The sequence below is a fragment of the Pinus tabuliformis genome, chromosome 5_1 (genome assembly GCF_031772625.1).
Source record: "Pinus tabuliformis cultivar Carrire ecotype Pingquan chromosome 5_1, CPIR1, whole genome shotgun sequence".
In the NCBI taxonomy this organism is placed as follows: Eukaryota; Viridiplantae; Streptophyta; class Pinopsida; order Pinales; family Pinaceae; genus Pinus; species Pinus tabuliformis.
In genome coordinates this window covers 4,146,509-4,170,377 of record NC_142305.1, presented here as the reverse complement: position 1 = coordinate 4,170,377, position 23,869 = coordinate 4,146,509, and the positions used below count along the sequence as shown (strand labels likewise).

Sequence of the window (23,869 nt, the reverse complement as noted above, 5' to 3'; positions counted from 1 at the left end):
CATTGATTCTGGCCATTTTTTTTTAATGTCAAACTTACACTTTAAAATTTGTTGACAACTATGAACCAATGTCACTGCAAGGTATTCTCAAAATTTGTTCTCCTAGAAAACTACAACAATCAAGTGATATTCTTCCTTGAGGAATGAACCAAAAGTAAGATTTTAATTCTAAAATTATTCTCCAAATCCACACACAATGATGGTTGGTTGCATTCATATACAAGGAAAAGTATAGTGTGCATTCCCAAATGATGAGACTCAAAACAGGAAATAGGTCAATATCAAATCTGGTTACATAGACCTCGATCTCCTCAGGGCATATTGAGGCATTGAATATTATAAAATAAACATTTTCTCGTACCTTTTCAACTTCTCATGGCATTTAATTGCTCCATATGACTAATGGAATGGAAAGGGTGTAATGCATTTAGGAGTTAAACTCATTACAGATGAAGTCAGATGCTTTTCCATCAAACATATGAATAGAGCGACCTTGTTGGAATCTTTCAAGCTCTATTTAGGAATAATATGTTGCGGCAGCAATCATTGTTAGGCTAAAAGTGACCATTATGTGCAAAAAAAAGACGTGGGTTGTCCCGGAAATGAACAAGTGTAGTTATAGTCTGGTTAACATCTAGTGTGGGCTAGCTCAATCTTGTATTGTGCTCCTTTCAATGAATGTCCAGGAGAGGCTCTCGGTTTTTCCTTACAAGCACAACAAGGAGGATACATATGTGTACATTCAGTAGACAATTTACATACAGAACTCGTGCCCAAATGATAAATCTTCCCATAGTTTTTAGCAGTTGAGAGCCAGAGGATGACTCGGAATGCTGTTGAGCGCAATAGGAGAAAGCAAATGAACAAGCATTTAACATCCCTGCATTCCCTGATGATGGTCTCTTTCATCCAAAGGGAAGATCAGGCCTCCATTATTGGAGGTGCAATTGACTTTGTTAAAGAACTGGAACAACTCTTGCAGTCTCTTCAAGCTCAAGCTCAAAAGCGTAGAAAACAATGTGAACTAGAAGGATCTCAAAGTCCAAAACAAATTGTCACTCCCTTCAACGGTTTCTCCCTCTCTCCACAGTATACTTCATATTTGTCACAGTGAACAGAACTAAAATGTGAGATGGAAAGCTCTAATTTGGATCAACACAATGAAATTACTGCAGAAAGCAAGTCTGCAATCGTTGATGTAGAGGTGACTGTGATTGAAACACATGCCAGTCTCAAAGTTCTCTCTCTAAAGAGGCCTGGACAGCTTCTCAAAGTCATCTTGGCTCTTGAGAATCTCGATATGACAATTTTACACTTGAATATTACCACCATTGATCTTTCAGTGCTCTACTCCTTCAACGTCAAGATTGAAGAAGAATGTCAATTGACATCTGCAAACGAAATAGCAAGTGCAGTTCATCAGATATTCAGTATCATCCATTCCAACAGTACAAATCCAGTGAGAAGCCGAGTTTCTTAGTTACTTTTTTCTCTGCATGTTTGTATCATATAATCCTCTCCATCGTATCAGGAAATGAGAATGTAAAGAACTGAGGGACTTAGGCTGCTGAGTCTATTGTATCACAAGAAGAAAAGTTAGAAGACTGTCAAATTCTTGAAGTGGGGTAGATTTCCAACAACGTTCAACCATATCAAGCTGATGATGATCTTGAGGCTGATAAATGAGTGAATAATGGTGGTATGATCGTAGACTGCCTCCTCACAATGAATTGTTCGTCATTTTCCCAATCTTCATCTCCAACTATGAATGAAACTTCGTTCAATAAATACATGCTTTTGCATCTACCCTTACGTCTGCGTACTCATTCTTATACTTTCTATTCTTATGGCCCTTGTCCTACTCCCATCTTCACTGTTGTGGCAGCAGTTAAACAACAGTGGGTGATTAAAGTGAAGAGGAAGAGACAAGTTTCAACAACGATAAACGCATATGGAAACCAAATCCAATGTACTCAAACAAATCTACACAAATACAAACAAAATAATTTTTTGTTATAGAATGGAATTGATTCTGCAAGGAAGCATTGAGGATGTATTATGAAATGCAATGCACAGGGATAGAGCCTAACAAATTGTCCTTTATTTCTGTAATCAATGCATGCGGCAACCTAACAAATCTACAAGCAGTCATTAAGGTTCACGAAGATGTATGGAAGCATCAGAATTCCAAACAGCATTACCACGGAATGCTTAGCAACGATACCATGGATTTCCAAACACAGGAAGTGTTATACCACGACTGTGTATTCTCGGATGGGAGGTATGGTTCTGCTGATGATACCATGTCAAACCAATGGAAGCGTCAGAGCTGCCAGGCTAGCTAGAATCAGCAGAATAATGGTGAGAGAGATTTTAGTCTACATAGGATTCAGAACATAGGTAGAATAGGCAGAATAGGAGTTACAAATTAAAGATGGAAGCCAAAAATGGCACTGGAGAAATGACAGAGGTTGCAGCTAGACTTTAGCCGAGAAAATATTCATGAAATGCAGAACTGATGGTAGAAATGACCTGTATAGAAAGGCCATAAAACAAGTGGCTCAAATATGAGTAGGGCAGGATATTGCACACTCTGATGCCATGTTAAAAACACACATGGCAGCAACAGAATATTAAACATAAGCAGGAGAGTACACTTATTATTAACAAATGATATATATTTATAGTACATGGTGTGACCCTTGGATTCATATTCCAAGTGGTCTCTTGGACTCCTTTTGGCTATTCAGCTTCCACACCAACCCTTAGAGGATTAGGTGTCCAACACTTGGTTAGGATTTCTAGGAATTCTTTTCAATCGGCCCCTAGGGTCTTTTTTTGGGTTAATTAACCCAATTTTTGTAAAAGTTGTGTAAAAGATGTAAAGTCTCTATGAAATGTGGATGCATAGCGCACAACTAGATATGAGTCAAAGGGCTTTAGCCCCTTGCTTGGATAAGTAAATAGGTCAGCTTTGAGACTCACCCATGGTTCACGAACCATGGTATTATATTGAAGAAAGCTATATGTATTTGAGTTATAGAAAGTCTAAGAGGTAGCTAGGGATAACTAAGTAAAGATAAAGATTTTTTTGGGAAAGTGCTAAGGCAGGAAGGCTCTACTTTCTATACTTAGGCGAAAGGGGAAGGCTCATGCATCTAAGTGCATAGGAGGGCTTGGTAAGTCCACAGTTGAGTGTGTGGACCCCTGCAGCTGAGTGCACAAGTTAAATAAGTTTGTAATATGAACGTTTAAGCTTAATAAAGACTGACTTTGAAGAAATATCGTGCATCTGAGTATTATTGTCAATTCTGATTATGTTATGATTTGTCACTCTATAATATGTTTTATGTGGAAAAATTTATAATTGTTGCATGAACCTAATGAATCTATTATATTTATGCATGTACTAAGTAATTATTTATATTCGTGAAGTTAAGGGTTGATTCTGATATGATTTATGATGAATTGGATAAATCTGCACGAAAGCAGATCTAAGGTTATTGATTAGTGCGTGAAAGTAGACAAACTACTTCCTTAGGGTCTATAAAGACTAATTGCATACCTTCGTGAAGGTCTAGAAGTCGTTTACTCAACTTACAATATCATGCCATAGAAGGATACTGATCTTCGCGAAGGCAGATTTGAGCTATAAAATGTTAAGACCGCTTCTCACATTGTCTCTGGATGCAGAAACCTAGTTCTGACATCCCCCAATACTGCATCGGGTGAGACTACAGCCTGCGCAATGTAGGTTGTTGCCGAAAGGGCCAACAGTTAGGGTTTTGTTGGTTGGCGTGAACAACTCTGAACCTAAGTCAGGTCCCCTTAAACCAACAATAGTCCTTCCCAAGGGGAACCTCAATATTCTGAGGAGGAATTTACTACTCCTTTTATTCCTTGTCCTCCTCCTTTTCCTATGCCTTTTTGGGTTCCTCCCATTGATCCTACTAAAGTCAAAAAATCTGAAGAAGAAAAAAATCCACGAATTTGATTTGGCAACTATTTCTCTGGCTTAAGATTCCATTGATGAGGAGTTAATTTTTCTATCTTCTCTTTCTTAAGATGATGATTCTTCATGTTCCATTAGTCATTCATCTCATAGTCTTGTTAATCAACCTATCGATCTTGAATCCTTTAATCATGTTCAACCCTTGGACAAAACATATTCTGATCATCTTGTTTCTACGCAGTTGTATGATTTTCTAAGTGTTATGGATGAATATTTGTTTTCACTGGAGGACTTATATTTGCATATTACTTTCAATTGGATTCATTTCTAATTTTGAGGAGTTTCTTGCAGGTATATATATCCCCACTTGTCATACCTTGTGTCATGATATGGGTAGTGAATTAGCTAGTCTAACATAAGGGAATTAAGGTTTTCAAGAAGATGATATGTTAGTCATCGATGATTTATGTCAAATTCTTGTAAATCTGTCTGACAAAAATCAACCCTTCCATGAATCTTTTAATTCGGGAAACTCTGATTTGGTCCATTTTGTTAATACAAATGATGGAAGTTGTTCGGATATAGAACTAATTGTGTGTTCAAAGTTTGAGTTTTAATCGTTTGAAATTTTTTATTCTTATCTAGAAGTTGAGGAACTTTATGTTAGCACTTGAGATTTCACCTCAGGCTGAGAAAGGTAAACCTTCAAGGCAACATCAAACCATTCAGCCTCGTAGCTAGCCCTACGGGGCAGGAGAAGGCTCTCTCCGGTCAATCTCGGTAAATTTTCAATGGAAAGAGATGACCAATCAAGGTAACACAGATATTAGGCTAGTAAACTGATTTGAAGGTTGATTAGGGGGTTTTTTGGGGTTTTTGGTGGCAAATTGAGGAGCTGCAATTTAGGGTGCGGGGATTGGACACAGTTTCTGCAGGGGGGTCTTTGGGGCAAGGTAGGAAGCTGTATTTATGTTTTTATCTGAAGTGGATGATTAGGAAGAAAGAAAAGAAGGCTAAAGAGAGCAAACAATGGATTTGAATTCTCTTTAGACAGCAGAAAACATAGAAATTAAACAAATTTAAAAGTAGAGCATGGCAAGCATGAATTCTGACTTTATCACTTCATTTGTTTAATATGCAGCATTATAGAAAGGAAATGAATCACATAACAAAGCTTACAATAACATGAAGAAACACACCATCAACACCTGAGTCCACATGAATCCCAAAGATGACTGCAAAACCCTGGTCTTCCTTAGCCAAAAATTGCAGAGATACAAGTGATAATACAATGATAGCTTCTCCCTCAAGAGTCCAACCATGAAAATGAGCATGAAAGTACATAATATAGATGATCTAACCTCTTTCCCTGCCTCCATGGGTCGAGCTCACTATCCTAGGAGCTGTTTGAACAACTTCTAAACTAAGCACTACAAAATAGGCAGTCAAAACAACTTGCCTCTAAAAACTTGGAAACCAGTTCATACAGTCAATTTTACCCTTTTACATGAGAGAAACTTCTAGAAGAGTAAAACAAGAGTAAAAGTACCCAAAAAGTGCCACAAGTACAGTCAAAAGGACCACCATCGACCTCAGCAAGTCAAACTGGAGCTAAACTGCAAATTCTGGGCTGAACTGGTCAAAACTGGCAAAGTTCCCTCAACGGGTCGCGCACATCCAGCTCAACGGGTCGCGCACTTTGGAGCCCTGTTTGGAGGCCTTCCCGGTGTCAGAATGAGGTGCAGGATAGCTCGTTGGAAAGGTCTCTGAGTCTACTTTCCAACCCAACCATAATTTTTGGATTTGAAGGTCATTTTCCTAGTCAAAAGTCAATTCTCCCAAGACTACTTCTGCAGCTCAAAAAAGGGGCAGAAAGTCAAAATTTGACTGTATTTTGACCTTTTGGAGGCCCAAAACTCCATGAAAACTCAAGGTAATGCATGGGCATATGTAAATTTGCATGAAAAATCCATCAATGCTGAGTTTCCGCAAAACGGAGCTATGATGACAAAGGGTCTCACCGGGGGTGAGACCCGTTGAGAAGCCAAAACCTGTAAATTGCCCAAAAATGCCAAAAATGAGCCAAAACTTCCAAAAAATTTTGTACTTGGTGCTGTGAAGAGGCTAGTGAGTGTCATGATGAGTGAGAGAAGCCTCGGCCAAGATGCGGAGTGGGTTGGCCTTCTTCTTCCTCTTGAGAGCCTCGGTCAACCTTCTTTGGAACATTTTCATTTTTGCTTTACAAACGTGCATCCTAGCCCAATAGTGGTTTTTCATGTTCCTTAGCAGCCTTTTGTCTTGGTTGGCCTTAGCCAACAGCCTCTCCAAGTGGGCATTCTCCTGAATAAGCAAAGACTCCCGGTCAACAGGCAATGGGTCACCGGGCCTCCTACGGTTTAGGACTCTGTCACTACGAATCCTCCAAATCTCATAAAGTGCCTTCTCCTCCTCCAGCTGTGTGTTCTGCTACTCTAGATAGGTGATGGTCCATTGGGCACCCTCAAGTCTCTGCTGCAAAGTATCATTCTCGGCCCTAAGCTGCTGAATGATCTCCTTTGCCTCTTGGCTAGGAGAACTGACCCCAAGATCGATCACTGGATCCTCATGAACCATGGGCTCTTTGCCCCTCTGCAATACCTCTGCTGGTGAAGAAAGCGAGGCCCCTTCCACCTGCTGTGGAGATAACACTCGCTGCTCTGAAGATGAAGGCGAGACCCCTTCCACCTTCTGTGGAGATAGTACTCGCCTAGCTGCTGCAAATAAGGCCCTTGGGCCTTTCTGATAAGTGACCATGGGAGTAGAGCTGACATGTCGGGTGATAGGAGCATCAGGCTGTTGAGATGGTCCTCCCTCCTCATGAATAGCCTCCTGATGTGGCTGAGGTGGCACTGTGAAAAACTCACGGGAGATGAACTCCTCCCATGAGATGCCCTGCTGTGTCAACTGATGCAAAACTATGAGCTGAATCAAACCATAGTGACAAAGGCTCCTGTACTGCTGGGCCGGGGTCTTCCTCTGCAACATGGGTACCATCCTCTAAATGTTCTGAAACAGGAAGATCGGGAGGTTCATCATCCTCACCCGGGTGAAATGCATCAACAGGCGAATGTGATATGAATACACCTGTGAAAATCTGCCCTCACATGTGAAGTAATGCATGATGAGTCTCATGAGGGGGGCATACTCACTCCGAAGAAATCTGAATGGGAAAACACCCGTCAACAGTTTCACAAATGATGGCCGGACATAGGGCTCAAAGTGAACAAAATCAAGAAGTCTGCGCTTAGACCACACCTCACCCACATTCGGTATACCTGTAGCCTCTGAGATCACCTCGGGTGTCAATATGAAATTCACCCCTGCAAGAGTGACATGTCCATCATGGAGGTGTAAGACAAACAAGCGGGCCAACTCTCTATGATGCTGAATCTGAGAGAGCTTCTCACAAAACTGATAGCATGACATGTACTGGAAACAACTTAGTGCCAAAGGACAAGCCTGTAACTCTGCCAATGAAGTAGGCTCCTCCCTCTTATGGTGACCTCCCTTACCCCCTCTACGAGGCCTCCTCTATTCCTCAATCTCTGTAGATGATGAATGGTCATCACCTTGCTCATAAGTCTCGGTATCTGACATGGTTTTGGAGCAAGGTGGGCAAACTGAAGGACAAATTGAACTGCTGCCTCTGCCTGCAAAAATACTGAACTCTATGCTGTTTCAAGGGGAAAAACATGAGGGGAATGTTAGGGGAGGGAACTTCTTAACAAGGAATGGGAATATATGATAATAACAGGGAATTTTCAAGGGAAACTTTACAAATTGTCATGCATATAGGAACAATTTTAACATTGGGAAATCATTTGCAAAAAACATCTCATATGGGACAAAACATGTATGATAATGAACATGTAAGGGGATACATATATCAATAGGGGAATAGGGACACCATACACCAAATCTGCTTGTAGGAGTTCATATGTGTCATAAGGCAAATTTTGCTCTTTTTTCTGTTCTTAAGGAGTACATGCACATTAAGGAGTACATACACATTATTTTCACATCAAGGGAAAGTGTTCATGTACAAGGGGATGTCAAGGGTATATAGGGGTTATGTACATGCCTTTAGATATACAGCACATTAAATTCACATGACTCTCTTCTTTCTTTACAAATGTATCTTTTCTTTTTGTTTTATTTTTTGCATGTGTATGGTAGAGGGAATTAGGGTTTTGAGTGCTTGTGTGAGGGGTAGGGTTTATAGCTTAGGGATGGGGGAAAAAATCAACATTTTATGTACAAATCAAATGGGACAGAGATGCAAGCATGACTATGAATGAAAGAGGGGAAGAAGGAAGGGATCAAATGGGACAAAAACACTTGAAACAGTCACAAAACCCTAGCATTTCACAAACATTAGCAAACAACCACATTAATCCATTCATTTGAAAATTTAGAAGATAAAATCGTGACACACATCATTATTTTCACCACCAATATCAACAACCACGGATTGAGTGCCTACCTCGACCGATTGAGTAAATTTGAAGAGGAGTAAGGGAATTTGTTTGAAGTTTTGGAAGCTGGCAGCTGAACGGGTCGCGCACAGCCCTGGACGGGTCGCGCACAGCCCAACGGGTCACGCCCGTTATGTTTTTGCACTGCCGGAGACTGTTGGACGGGTCGTGCACCACCCAATAGGTCGCGCACGAGCCTGGACGGGTCGCGCACCTGCAAATTGCCCGAAACGCTTGTAATTTCGCCTCCTTCGCCTTTCACTCTCTCACAATCTCTCTTGGAAGCTCGAAATGCATAATAAGAGTGAAAGGAGGGAACATCACCTTTTATAATCTCACTTTTGAAAAAATTTCATCCAAAAACCCACTTTATAAAGTCTATTTGGTCACTTTTTAAAAACACTGATTTTCTTGGTTTCCTTTATCCTGAAGTTGATTTTTTGAGTGCTTTCACCTGATTCTTTTTGCAGGGAGATCATCTGAAGGACTGTGGCAAGGGGACCAGGGTTGTTGCTGCCTTTTTGAAGATTTCTTGGAAACTTATTCTTTTTACAAAAATTATCATGACCTTGGCTTTAAAAAACAGGGTTTTTAAATCCAAGGCTAAAAATGAACTGTACATGATGAAAATTTCAAAGGAACATGTTTACCATCCTCCCTCTGGCTTGCTGGTCACTCAAGGACTTTCAGAGACATGACCTTGCTAACCTTGCTAAGACAACTGACCAAAACCCTAGACCTAGAATTTTGACATTAAGACCAAACAAAAGCAGCTTGACAAACTCAATGACTGATATGACCTGATCCAGCAAAGCCAAAAGGGATATGAATAGACCAGCTCCTCCATCAGGATTATGGCATGCCTAACGGGATGCAAATTTTGACACTGATGAGACACCTACCAATGCAAATGCAATGAGCTTTGATCACTGATGGAGGGCTTTCAAGACCGACACTAACAGGTTCCTCCCATTGATCCTACTAAAGTCAAAAAATCTGAAGAAGAAAAAAATCCACGAATTTGATTTGGCAACTATTTCTCTGGCTTAAGATTCCATTGATGAGGAGTTAATTTGTCTATCTTCTCTTTCTTAAGATGATGATTCTTCAAGTTCCATTAGTCATTCATCTTATAGTCTTGTTAATCAACCTATCGATCTTGAATCCTTTAATCATGTTCAACCCTTGGACAAAACATATTCTGATCATCTTGTTTCTACGCAGTTGTATGATTTTCTAAGTGTTATGGATGAATATTTGTTTTCACTGGAGGACTTATATCTGCATATTACTTTCAATTGGATTCATTTCTAATTTTTGAGGAGTTTCTTGCAGGTATATATATCCCCACTTGTCATACCTTGTGTCATAATATGGGTAGTGAATTAGCTAGTCTAACATAAGGGAATTAAGGTTTTCAAGAAGATGATATGTTAGTCATCGATGATTTATGTCAAATTCTTGTAAATCTGTCTGACAAAAATCAACCCTTCCATGAATCTTTTAATTCGGGAAACTCTGATTTGGTCCATTTTGTTAATACAAATGATGGAAGTTGTTCGGATATAGAACTAATTGTGTGTTCAAAGTTTGAGTTTTAATCGTTTGAAATTTTTTATTCTTATCTAGAAGTTGAGGAACTTTAGTCTACGCTGATGGTTATGTTAGGTCCTTGCTACCTCAATGAAACTTTTGAATTTGATCAAATCGATTTTTTCTCACAAAAGTCCATTATAGCATTATTTCATGGGATGTGGATTCATTCTTAATCCGTTCAATTTCTTCATGTTGAATCCTTTATCTCTCAAGATAGAATCTATGATTAGATGCATAAACTCCAATTGACATATCCTTATTCATGCAAATCTTTCATCTATAACTTGCAAATGAAGAGTGTGTTGAATGATTACCAAAACATGTGGCTTGACACCCCTTAACCCTCATCCATCATCAGGTCTAATCCACACACCAACACTGATCACTTCCAATTTGTATGTTATTCACAATCTGATCTCTATCTTGCACATGATGTGGATATGTCTATAGTAAATTTTTCTTTGCAAGTTTTTCAAGCTAGTTGTTTTGACAACCCTATTGCATATTTGTTACAAGGGTCATACAAAATTTTAATCAAAATTTTGTGGGTATGAGTCTAAGAATTGTTGTTGTGGTATCTCTCGTTTTCATCCATCCCACCATCATCGATAGAGCAATCATTTACCTCACACCGCTTTTGTTGCACTTCACACCTTCGTGTTTGTGTGAAAATGTCTTGGTTGTCTACCATTCTTACTGCACATTATGCTATGTTAGCTTCACTTGATGATATCTTGCGACCTAAGGGTCGGGAGAAACATCTATGGTTGCATTGCAAATTTCATTTTACTTAGTCTCAACCTCCTAGCATTTTATTTTAGGTTAGGTTTAGTTGCATTTTCGTTTTCTTGCATTGTATTGTTTTCTTTTCATTTTCATCTTCCATGTTTTCCTTGTTTTCATTTTCAAGTTCATGTATTTATTTTCAGCAAGACTGTGCATGGAAGTTGTTTTTCTTTAGCTTCGAGATAGTGTGGCTAAACATTGGAAAGGGAAATTGTAGGCCTGCTACTTTCCTTCTTTGCTTGGGCCTTTACATCTTTTAATAGTCAATAGAGTCTAGATGGAAAATATGATCCATTTGTAGTATACCTAAAGGGGATAATATGGGGTACAAAGGGAGGTACCCAAGGGAATAATATGATGTAATGATTAAGGATGACAAATAAATGGATCATAATTTATAAATAAAGTGGTTAACCTTCATTATGAAAGGGACCACAAGTAGTTAGGAAATAATGTAATGATGTGTTGAGCCATATTTAATAAATAAAGTGGTTAACCCACATTATGTAAGGGACCACAAGTAGTTAGGGAATAATGTGATAATCCCATTGTAATGGATGTATGGTATTGAGAGACCCATGTTAATTACCTATGGTATTGTATGTATGAAGCCTATATAAAAGCTAGATACTCCCCACTGAGACATGTCAAGGATTATTGTATTGACAGGCATATGGCCTGTGGAGTGATCTCCTTCCTTAAGGGGTAGTTGTATGGTTTTTCCCTACCTTAAGGGTTTTATCAAAATATAGAATATTCATATATATATATATATATATATATATATATATATATATATATATATATATATATATATATATATATATATATATATATATATATATTGATAAAACCCTTCAGATAGGGAAACACCATACAACTACTCCTTAAGGAAGGAGATCACTCCACAAGACATATGCTTGTCAATACAATAATCCTTGACATGTCTTAGTGGAGAGTCTCTAGCCTCTATATAGGCTTCATACATACAATACCGTGGGTAATTACCATGGTTCTCTCAATACCATACATCCATTACAATGGGCTTATCAGATTATTCCCTAACTACTTGTGGTCCCTTAAATAATGTGGGTTGACCACTTTATTTATTAAATATGGGCCAAGAAATTATTATATTATTTCCAGACTACTTGTGGTCCCTTGCATAATGCACATTAACCACTTTATTTATAAACTATGACCCATTTATTTATCATCCTTAATCGTTACATCATAGCATTCCCTTGGGTACCCCCTTTGTACCCTATATTATCTCCACTAGGTATACTACACCTTTTCAACTGGAAAGCCATAAGCAGAACCTTGATGCCTACACCTATTTATGATCCTTATTCATAGACACAATTTTTTAATTGAATGGTGTTTCTCTTACAGATTTGGTCAAGTAGATAAAGGAAAGGGGAAAATCAATATCGAACAAATCAATTTCAGAGGTATATATAATTATCTCTAAAGGAACAACCTCTCCTACTCTCAATAAGATGGGATTCCTCTTCTACCTTAGCAAAACAATAAGTTCCTAAGAACATTTAAACTTATGAAAAGAAATAGAGGGTGAAATAAGATAAATTATTCATGTGTAAAGAGGTGAAGCAAGCAACTTTTCTAGAGTACTAAACAAGTTCGTTGGTAGTGAAGCGATTCTTGTGTTGTTGTAGTGACTCTGTCGGGGTTCTGAACAATCTCACTAGAAAAAAAGAAACACTGGAGATGAAAACTAAGACCCTGGTTATCTTAAACTCTAAATTACTATATTACCCTCTCCTAGATCGAATCAATTATGATATGGCAAGGTTTGTAATGTGTTTGACTAATTAACATGAATAGAGGAAATTACATCTATAATTGGGATAAATGGGGAGGTCGAGCAAATCCACCGAGTGAATCAATACTTCCTAAAGGGCTAAAATTGTGTGTGTAAACGTAATACCTAAACAAAGAAGCTTGAATTCTCCCAGTGTGCCGCCAAGTGTAGTCGTTGCGAGAAAAACCCTCCAAAAAATTTTCCTTATCCAATTTTGGAGCCTACTTATGTTTCATGAGTTGTTTTTTCAAGCTATCTTGTGTTGTATTATTATCTTTTCATGTTTTTCTTAGTGTTGACCATCCTTTATTTATTCCTTAGTGTTTCCTTTCCTCCTAGGTTAAAGTTACCTAAGTGTCGTCTTCTTATCTTTGAAAGTTCTTGTGTCGTCCTTCTATAGATAGCAAAAGCACTAACTTTTATTTAACTAAGTGCTAGATTTATTCACTCAACATGCATACCATATAAAAGTAATAAATCACAATAATTTCTCTTAGAGAAAGCACACTTTCTAAAATTAGTGACTACACATGCACTGTTAGAGGAAATTGCACCATATTGATCTTGAGCGCACTTCCTTCTCACAGTTGAGTGAACTTCTATCTCACAGTGGAGTGCACTACTTGTCCACAGGGAGTACACACTCCCTTTCAAAAATAAGTGAGCACTTATTTTTCACAACAATTTTTCACTCCTTGTTTATATCCAGCGTGCACCCCTTTTTTTCACACATATGCCTGCCCTGCTTGCATCCTCAGCACACTCCCAGAAAATAGGGACCCTCTGCACTTAACTTAACTAACTCACTCATCAAGTGACAAGTGGAATGCATGCATTAAAACCCTGATCTTACTTTTCATGTGGATTTTTTTTATAAGTAGCCCAACTCATTATTCATTCTCACAATCACTAGTCACTCTAGGTAAAGCACATTTTATCATTGCAAGGATCTCTTCTTCACTTTGGTCACGAGTACGCTGATTCTTGCTAAGTTTTACAAAGTGTCACTTTTGTTTTCTTTTGTCATTTTTAGTGGCTCCTTAGTGGCGTTTCAACCTATTTTATGCATATAAGTGTCATTTTCATCCATTCTTGCTCCTACAACTGTCATCTTGTTGTCACAAGTGGCGTTTATATAGACTCTTCACATTCCATGACCTTTCACCTTCTAGTCATGATTTCAACAAGACTTATAAACACTTGCAGCCCTTCTCTTGCATTGTTACCATGTTCTTGACTTGTTTCTAACCTTCATTTAGCAATTTTGAGCTTGTTTTTGAGCATGGAACACTTTTGGGCAACATGCAACCTCTATAACTATGCCTAGCTGAGAAAGGATCCCTTATAGAGTGCATAACACATTTCTAAGCCATGGTGGGGAATCTCTACCCATTGAAACCACGACCTACACACATCATGATCCTCCTTGGCGCACTACGCACTTCCAACCAACATTTTGATCCCTCCTGCTCATTGTAACTATGACCCGCACCCAAGAAGTCTCTCTCTCTCTCACAAGAGTGCATGGTGCATTTCTAAGCCTCAGTTTAGCCTTATCTTCCCACTATGATCTCAAAATGCACCCTCTCTTCTTTTCCTTGTGCAACACACATATCTAGTAGCTATTGAAGCCACCCTGTCTCACTTTTGATATACTTGTGCTCCTAGATTGCCAAGATCATTCCTTAACTAATGTATTTTGAATAGTTTTCATGTGATAGCTAGGGGATTTATTTAAACTAATTGTTGTTTTCCATGAGTGAATTTCCACTTGCAGATGCTATAGATACATGATACATCAACCTCTCATCATCTGTCAAGACAATGCCTCCTACCACTCTACAAGCTACCTCAAAAGAAAATTCAAAGAATAGTATTGAGGAGGTAGTGGAAATTGCTAAGCCAATTGTTCCTATCTTATCAGAGACATAGTGTTTCATTGATAAATCTCTGAAAGTCTCATGGAAGGATATCAAAGATGCTTTCATGTAGAAGGAATTCCTAGAAAGCCTAGAGGACAAGGAAGTGTACATACATATAAGAGGTCTGGAATTCATAGAGTGACATGCATATTCCCAGTGTAACCCTATGCAGAAGCTATCGAATGGATCTTGTTACATATGGATAACAAGAATTTGGTTCTCAACAGTGAAATCAGGAGTGATATCGCTACCTACCATCTGCATGACATACATTGCTATTACAAGATGATAACTTCCAAGGAATATTTGAATACCCAATTCTATGTGAATTGGGAAAACTTGAATACCAAGGAATTCCTTAAGTCATGGTGGCAAGAGCTTATGAAATTCTGATAGAAACCAAATGCAGTTTACATAACCAAATCTTTGAGAAACTTTTACTAGTATCTCATGGCAATGTGTTGCAGATTATATGGGAAGAAGAATGCAAAATACTTTGAGTGTTGGGTTATCTACTCAACCTAATTGTTTATAGAGGCAGATTCTTAAATTGGGCTGATATTTTTTTTCATGAATTGCAACTTCATATACGATAGGCCAAAATAGATTTACATGCCAAACAAGCACCAAAGTTCTATATATCTGTTTATCTACTGGATGGAATTTGTGTCCATTATGAATTGACGGGAATTAAATAGAATTAGACCCTTTAGGGGAATTTTTCTGTATAGTTCCATTGTAGACTGTTATCAGAAGTCAATTTTCTAGGAGTATATATGAAATTGGCCATGAAATTCTTGTAGTGTTGTATAAGATGATATTTAAGATAGAACTTCCCTATATGATAGATCGAGTGAAGGAGGAACTAGATGAGATTGTATATTGGTTTGATTCACCACAAGGTACATACATCAGAGTTTTTGGGTATCAGACCACCCCTCATCTTCTATCGAGGTATGTGATCACTAAGGTGGTCTTGTAGGAGGTTTCCTATAAATTTAACAATGGTTTTTCTACATAACTCTAAAGGAATAAGAAGTCTCCTTGACCAACTTTTTCTTTTACAGATTGGACTCTATGAGGTTAAGAGCCTTAAGGCATCTGAGGATGAAATTGAAGAACTCGGGCGTATTCATTTTGGAGTAGTGGGATTTCATAGATATGAATCCAAGAATGTTTGCATGCAACATTGTACTAAGATATGATATACCCGATCGCATGTATCTATGACCTTTCTAGAGGATAAAAAGATCAAGAATTAATACAATGCACTGAGAAAGAATCGACCAGGAGATGAGGCAAGAACCTCCCATGTTACTTAGGTACCATATGTACATATGGAGGAGATTCAACAAGAAGTAACTACCTAAGTTGATATTGTATCACCTAGAAAGAGGCCAAAGCATGATCTAGTGGCAGAAATTAGTAGAAAGTTCAAGGTTGATCCAATGTGAAAAGGTGCAATTGAGGCAGAGCAGTAAAGGAAACAAAGGGAGGAAGATAAGACAAGGTTAGAAGAAGAACACAAAAGGTATGAGGAGCACTTAAAGAAAGAAGAAGAAGAAAAGAACAAGAAATATGACTTACTAAAGAAGAGGAAAGCATAGGAGCTACAAAGAAAACAACAAGAAGAACTTTTACAACAATAGAAAGTAGAGGAGGAAAGGAGAATAGTAGAGGAAGAGGAGAAATAAAAGAGGTCACAAGAAGAAGAAATGAAGAATAAACAAGAGGAAGAAGTCGCAAAGATAATGAGGAGGAACAAATGACCCATGATATGGAAGCAGAGCTAGAGGAGGATGATTGCATTTAACCAATTTCAAATGAACCCAACACTTAGCTAGAAACTCCTCTCACTAGTGTCCATATCCCATTCAGTGAAATAGGAATTGTTCCTCCACCTAATGATAGGGTTATGGATGTATCCATATTTACCTTAGAATAAATGAATAAGAGGATTTTACAAGAAAGGCGAAGGTACTCCAACGATCTTGTTCATCCAGTCTCCACAGCCACAGAAAAGGTGATAGCATCCAATAATAGGAGGAATCCCCAAGCAGTCATTGCATCAAATGTGGATTTTGTGAAAGCAACATAAGATAATACAAAGTATCTTATGAGTGAAAATGCATGGCTACAAAAAGAGCTAGCTTCCACAAAACAAAAGGTTTATCATCTTGCTATAAAGAATCAATGGTTTTCTTCTACTATTATCAGCACGACAGAGTTACAATTAGCCATATTTGAAGAATTGCAGCCGATGGAAGACATTATGAAGCAACTCTATAGTGAGATGATTCTCTTGCATGAATTAATGGTGTCCCTTGTCAAAATTCATAAAAGATATCAAGAAATCCTAAAAAAATTTAAGGTTACAGGAACAACTGTAGATCTGATGCAGGATTGGGGCATTAAGTATCTTAACATTTCTGAGTGGTTTGTCAAGAAAGACATATTGGCATTTGAGGTGGATAGTGCACAACTAAGGTTTCATACTCAGAACTATAATCACCTTGGTGAATAGGTGACCGACGCCATCATTTCTTATCTTCGACTACATAGTAGTTTATAGTCCCTGGCATGGTAGCATTAAATACCTTCTATGGGTTCTCTTGGAGAAATAAGGAGTAAATATGTTTTCATGCAAGAGTTAAAAGAGTTCATTGAAAAAATCAAGCAAGCGATAGATCAAGAAGGCTTGGAGGTGACCAAGAATGTTATTCTATAGTGCTCAATTGGGCCAACAAAAATTCATATGAAGTTATCCATGTTGTGGAGTAGTATACAGTCAAACTTCAAATCCATATTATCAAATTCATTGGAGGTGAAGATGCGATACATTGCAAATCTGCCAAATAGAGTTAAAGTTATTAGAGTAGAGTTCAGAGAATGACACTCCTACTTCACCAATGAGTTCCATTCTCAAGCAATTGATTTGTATTTTCCTCCTACATGAGGAAATTTTGTCTTATTATAGATTTGTCTTATGTAGCCACCATTTTAACGTAATTTATATTTTATGAATAAGAATTTCAATGTGAAATAAGTCTAAGAGACACATGTGGAATATGAAAAGTCACATAGAAGTCCATAGGTTGTAGAAGCCAAAGAGCGGTGAGGAAGCTGAAGGGTCATTAGTATTTGTTATAAACAAGCCCTCATAACTAAAGCAAAGGACTTGGAATTTTAGATATTTTTCCTTGGATTCTCTAGTTCTAGATAAGGGAGATGATTATTATTTTGGAGAGCCAATTGGTAGCTTCATGTTACACTATTGGAGCTAGTGTTTCATCAATGTAAAAATGTACTTGGATCTTTCATTAATTATCAAAAGCTCTTGGATCCAACATGCTTTCATGCATGTATCATAAATGTTGTAAGACTATTCTTTAGATGTTTGTGGTATATGTTTATGTTATGCATACTAAAGAGAATGAAATATTTTGTTGCTTTATCTATGAATCTTGTTGGATGGGTGTTTTTATGTGTTTATATGATCATTGTTATCTTGTGAACTAATTTGCTGGTTAATCAACGAATCCTCCCATTTTCTCTTGTGTCTCTCTCTTATGATAGAACTAACACTTTTTTGTTAGAGGCTTGTCTCTTATCTCTCTCTTGTGGAAGCTCCCTTTACAATTTACACTTGGTGTATTACAAAACTTACACACTTGTTACCCAAACGTTATGTGTATGATCTCTTGTGTGTGTTTTGCAGCCAATGTGTTCCTTTAAAATCACTTGCAATGGCAGTCGGACCTTGTATTTGGATGGGGCTCCTACACCAAATGTTGTGAATCCTGATTGGGACTTAACATCAGGGGCAACCCCTATATGTTTGTAGTATCCAGTGATATCAACATGACCCTCAATAGAAGCAGAGCAACACCATGAGAATTAGAGAAGTTTGTCTTAGGAAAACTTGAAGCCCTTTATCTAAATAAAATTGATGATCATGGTTTTAACCTAAAGCTTTGAATCGTGCTTTAAAGAATAAACTCCATTTATGTTGTTCCCTTTAATTTAGATGGAAACTTTCTATAATTTGAGGATCCAATTAATCTAGGATTTCATTATCAAATAGAGTTTCCATGGGACCCACTAATAAGGAGTAAGGTGTTTATATGGATAACATGAATTATTTTTCTTACTCGTATAAGAAAATTGAAAGCGCACTCCCAAGATCCATGGATTCCATCAATGTTTCACCATTTGTCAATGCATCAACATGCTTCTAGTCAACAAACTTAGTGACTATATTAAAAAATTTCAATTAAGCCTTAATTTGGTTTATTGGTTATTTAGATTCCATTATTAAACTTTAATTGATATTTGTATGCTACTACTTTACATTAAGTTATTTAATATGTTTTGGTTTTCTTACCTTGTTGCAAGTTAGAACAACTTGTCTTGGTTATATTTTTATGACTTTATCTATTTTAGAAGCCCACACTTTAAAAATATAGAGGAATTCATGCCATTTCCCTTATTTTATCTATAAAAAAATAATATTTTGGTTTGCCTTAAGAAAATGAATTTAAATTTTAGTAGACCACTTTCTTGAGTTAAATTAAACATGTGAGTTTTTATTTTGATAACTCTCTCTCTCTCTCTAATTTTATAAATCTAAAACTTTATAAATTCTCTCAAAAACTTGCATGGTGGAGGTGAGTTTCACTTTGGTCAATGATATGTAAATTGTTGTGGGTATTTCATTGGAACACTTCATCACAACACATATGATAAGATACTAAAATATTTATTGTGAATGTTAATTTCCTTTAGATATTAGATTCTTTAATTATTATTTTTATTCTTAAAAGTATGAAATTTTTGAAATGCAAACAATAGAGAACAAAAGAAAAAAACTCGCACACCATCCAAAATAAACATAATATTTACGTTAGGAAACTTGTATAGGAGAAAACCTAGTTAGAAGTTGGGGTCACTCTACTCTATTTTCGCTAGTATTGAAGTATGAAAATACAAGAAAGTGGTACTGTTTGTGGAGTAGACCTATGGCTTGAAAGTCTTCTACATAGTATTATCCCCCTTTTTTTCAGCTTTGTAACTTTTCACTTTAAGTTGATTTACTCAACCATGGAACAAATACAATGATATCAATTGGCACCTTTTCTCCTACTGGCAACTTGGTATTTAACATTGCCTAGAATCCATCTAGGGGTGTATTTTTTATTTCCTAAATCCTTAATTAGAGTTATTGTTTTAGACCATCTTCAAGAGCCTTCTTGAAAGTCCACACATGGCTGGCCCCATATGTGTGAGTATTGGGGGGAATGACAATAAATCATATTATATGATGGTGGTCGACATGTTATATCAACCTTCAAGAGGCATATAGTTTTCATGTGAGCTCCAATTGACATGAACTTGTATTGTTGGAAAAATTTCCTATATGCAACTCATTTTCAAGGGGACTAAACTAAATCGAGGAAAGTCTTGGTCTATAAAAAATGTCATTCAATGCTTAAAAATGACTCCATAAGTATCCAAACCCCAATTTTACAAACTATTACTTTTCATTAAAATGACCCTACAAGTTGATTCCTCCAAAATTTTCCATTCTTAAAGGATTGAAATAGATGGAAGATAATATAATGATCCAATCCTATTTAGTCAAAGTTAAAAGTGCAAAATGTACTCTAATGGAAATGGAAAAACTTACTCTGGTCAAAAGTGAACTTTGATCTTTGATCAAAGCAAACAATCTGAATTGCTCAAAAATGGAAAGTGAACTTTGATCTTTGATAAAAATGGAAAGTAAACTCCAATATCTAATTGAAAGTAGATGGTGAAATCCAATCAAGTGTTAAGGGGAAAAATATTTTGGTATTCATAACAACTTTTGGTCCCAACCCCCCGGATGCGGGTGATAGTTAGGATGGGACGGGAGTATGCCGCTGCCCACATGCCGGCCATGTGCCATCACGTGGCAGACGTTGGGGCTCAAGCTTGTACAGGCGTAAGTGGAAGCTGGTATAAGGCCATTCAGCAGAGCAGAGTTAATGCCCTGCACGACTATTCGGCTCGCTTGGAGGTTGCAGTTATGGCGGGCGCGTTCCAAGGTGAGGTCGCTGAGGTTATAAACCATGTCACTGCGTCGGGTCAGGGAATGTTTCTGGTTTTTCCTTCAGGCAGGTCTCTGCAACCTCAGATGCCCTGCCTCTCCGTCTCCGTCGGGGTCCTCACGCTGTCTATCTGGGTTATTCCGCAGTCTGTTCGCTCTCCTCATAGAAAGGAGTTGTATCACGCTCGGGAGCTGGGTCTCATCCCTTCAGTCCCTGCGAGGATGGTGAGGCCTCGACAACGCATGCTTAGCCATCGAGGCACCTCTAGGGGAGGAACTTCTCACACTCCCGTTGCTGATACTTCCTCCCACTGTTGTCATTGCCATGGCATTCGCTCTACTGGAGCTAATCCCCTTCAATCTAGTCAGTTCATGGACGCTGGTGCTTCGAGCTCGGCTTCCTTGCCTGCCTTTGGCTCTGCTATTTTTAACTTCAGCAGTTCTATGAACAGCCCCCAGATCAGTGCGCACGTTTCGGTTCTGTTCATTGAAACTTCCCAGGAAGACAATGACTCTCTGGACGATCGTGGGCAGGAGAATGCTGACAGCACGGTGAAAGAAACAAAGGATCCTGCTGCAGGCCCGGAGAAAGAAATAAAGGATCCTGCCATAGACCTGGATAATGTCTCGAAAAGCATGCTGGATTAGAAGGCGAGGACCAGCAAAACAGAAGACATCCATATGGACACTGCCCCCACTGCTGCGGAGAGGGAGGCTTACGGATGGTGCTGGGTTGAGGAGGTGCAAATGGAAGAATAGAGACGCCCTAGCTCAAGGTCTACATGGCTCTTCTGTCTGGTCTTTTGGTCTCTAATGTTGTTTCGTCATCTGTGATTTTTGTTTGTGTTCAAGAAACTTTGTTGATGGTCTGGGTTATGTCAGTCTCCCCTATGCGGGATAATTTAGATTTTTGGTTGGCGCCCCTACGAGGGCTAGCTCTTTTGAATGGTCTAGTCCTTTGGACCTTGCAGTCTCAGCTGTTCCAGGTTGACACATCAAGTGCCTGGTTCTTTCTGTTTTGATCTGATGTAATTTTTGACTTCTGTATATAATATATTAGTATAGTTTTACCAAGAAAAAAAAAAAACTTTTGATCCCAACCTTCATTTTGTGTGCATTATACTTTTGGAAAGGTATTGCCTATATCTACAACGTTTTTGTTACACAAATTTTCTAATTTGACACCAATTGTTTTATATTTTGAAAAGAAAATTCTAGTAATCTTTCCTTTAATATGATACATGGTAGAGGAGGGCAATACATAACATTTTTACCAAAAAGTCCATTTTTACACTAAACAAAGAATATTCAATCACAACATTTTGATTCAATAGATATGAACGAAGTGTTTTAAATATATGTGAATAATTAATAATGTGTTTAAAGTTTGTTCATTTACGAGGCTTGTGGAAACATGGCTCATCATATAAATTTATGTGTAATGTTAGATCGAATAGGTGAACCCTTTACTCTTGACTAGTTTGCAAATCCTAAGACATAAATCAACAAAGAACCTAATATAATTTTTTTGCAGGTATTAATGAATAACATCAAGCATAGATATTGAAAATGTGTATAACATAAAAATGAATTGGGGCATAAGCTAGATACAAAGTATATGGTTTGGACTAACACAACAAAATGATAAATGTAAGACTAAATATTTGACAAAATTGACAAAGATTTGAAACCCATAACAACAACCTTTCACCAAAGAATCAAAGTTCATCATCAAATTTATGAATGAAGATGACATTTTCCAATAAAGTTCATATCTAACATCATTAGATCATATATATATATATATATATATATATAATTTTAACAATGCAACAAAGATTTTTAAATTGAATATAATTATCCTTGTACAAAAGAAAAAATGTAAAAAAAAGAGACCTCACAAAATTAAATACTATGTAATATAACTACTAACAAAATAAAGAAATAATTATTTTATTAAAATTTATAAATACTGCAAACAATTTTTAAGAAAACATTTTTTTCTCTCTACAAAAAGTAGAAATTATTTTACGATAAAGAGAAACTACTAACAATCTGTAATGTCCCCAGACTCCATCCCGGCAACACTTCTCTAACCCATCTCCCAAGTATTATCATTATTTTGTGGAAGCTTCAAAAACCTTGGTATAATTTGCAATAACCATGCTCACAATCAAAGCCATTCAAACACACCAATGTTGCCTATCGAAAGACATAAGCATGAAATACTCAACACTACGTACCATGTCATACTCAACCATTTATATCCATTTTATTATTATTTCTCTTTTTGAGAGAAAGAAAATGTGTATATATGTAAAAATAATTGTTGCAGATATTAATGTTATCTGATTAATGTCATCTAGGTATGATGATGATGGTGATATAAGTGCATGGTTTTTAGTGAGGGAAAGAACTTCTAGATCTTGTTGACGTGTAGACATCACCAAAAGCGTGGGGATGACCTATGGGGAAGCCAAAGAAGACGAAATGGATTGCAAGATTTTGCGCTAGTAGATTTAGATTGTGATCACATCATGCATTGAGGACAATGCATAAAATAAGGTTTTGCGGGGGTGGAGGGGGTTATTATCCCTTCCTGACTTCTGCATTATACACAAATCATGTGGTTTTTGAGGTTAAAGTGTTTTTGGAAGTAACCATGTGATTAGGCTAGTGGACCGAGTTATGATATATTCATTAGAGAAATTTTGAGATCTAAAATGAGCCTCCTCAGAAAAATGTACAACAAAAATAAAATTTATAACAACCAAAAGGATTTAAGATGATGATTTCAACCATGGGGACGATTCACCATTTTCGGAGTAAAAAAGTGAAAGGATTAAAAAATAATAAAAATAATTAAACTAATCTTTCAACTCTTATTTTCAACTTATCTCCCTAAGGATTTACTCAAATTTCAAGTGGGAATACTTGTTGGATGCAAAATTTAATTTTGTATCCCAGGAGTACCCATGTTGCATACTTTCGATGGACCCCGCTACACGAAAAATGAGAAATACATGAAAAAACGTGATTGCAATCACATTTTTCATGTATTTCTCATTTTTCATGTAGCAATGTTCATCAAAAGTATGCAACATGGGTACTCCTTGGATGAGGAATCAATTCTACCTCCAACTAGCGTACCCACCCAAAATTTGAGTAAACCCATAGGGAGATAAG

At 37.4% G+C, this 23,869-nt stretch overlaps 1 protein-coding gene across 1 annotated transcript in view; it reads left to right on the top strand.

The window, feature by feature from the left end:
• LOC149163260 (transcription factor bHLH94-like) overlaps window positions 1-1,510 on the top strand; it is a 107,358-nt gene extending 105,848 nt beyond the window's left edge. The window contains exons 4-5 of the mRNA XM_089432682.1: window positions 807-1,054; window positions 1,133-1,510. Of these exons, the coding sequence (XP_089288808.1) occupies window positions 807-1,054; window positions 1,133-1,480 (596 nt within the window). The 3' untranslated portion in view covers window positions 1,481-1,510. The remainder of the gene's footprint in view (window positions 1-806; window positions 1,055-1,132) is intronic.
• The last annotated feature ends 22,359 nt before the right edge of the window (window positions 1,511-23,869 follow it).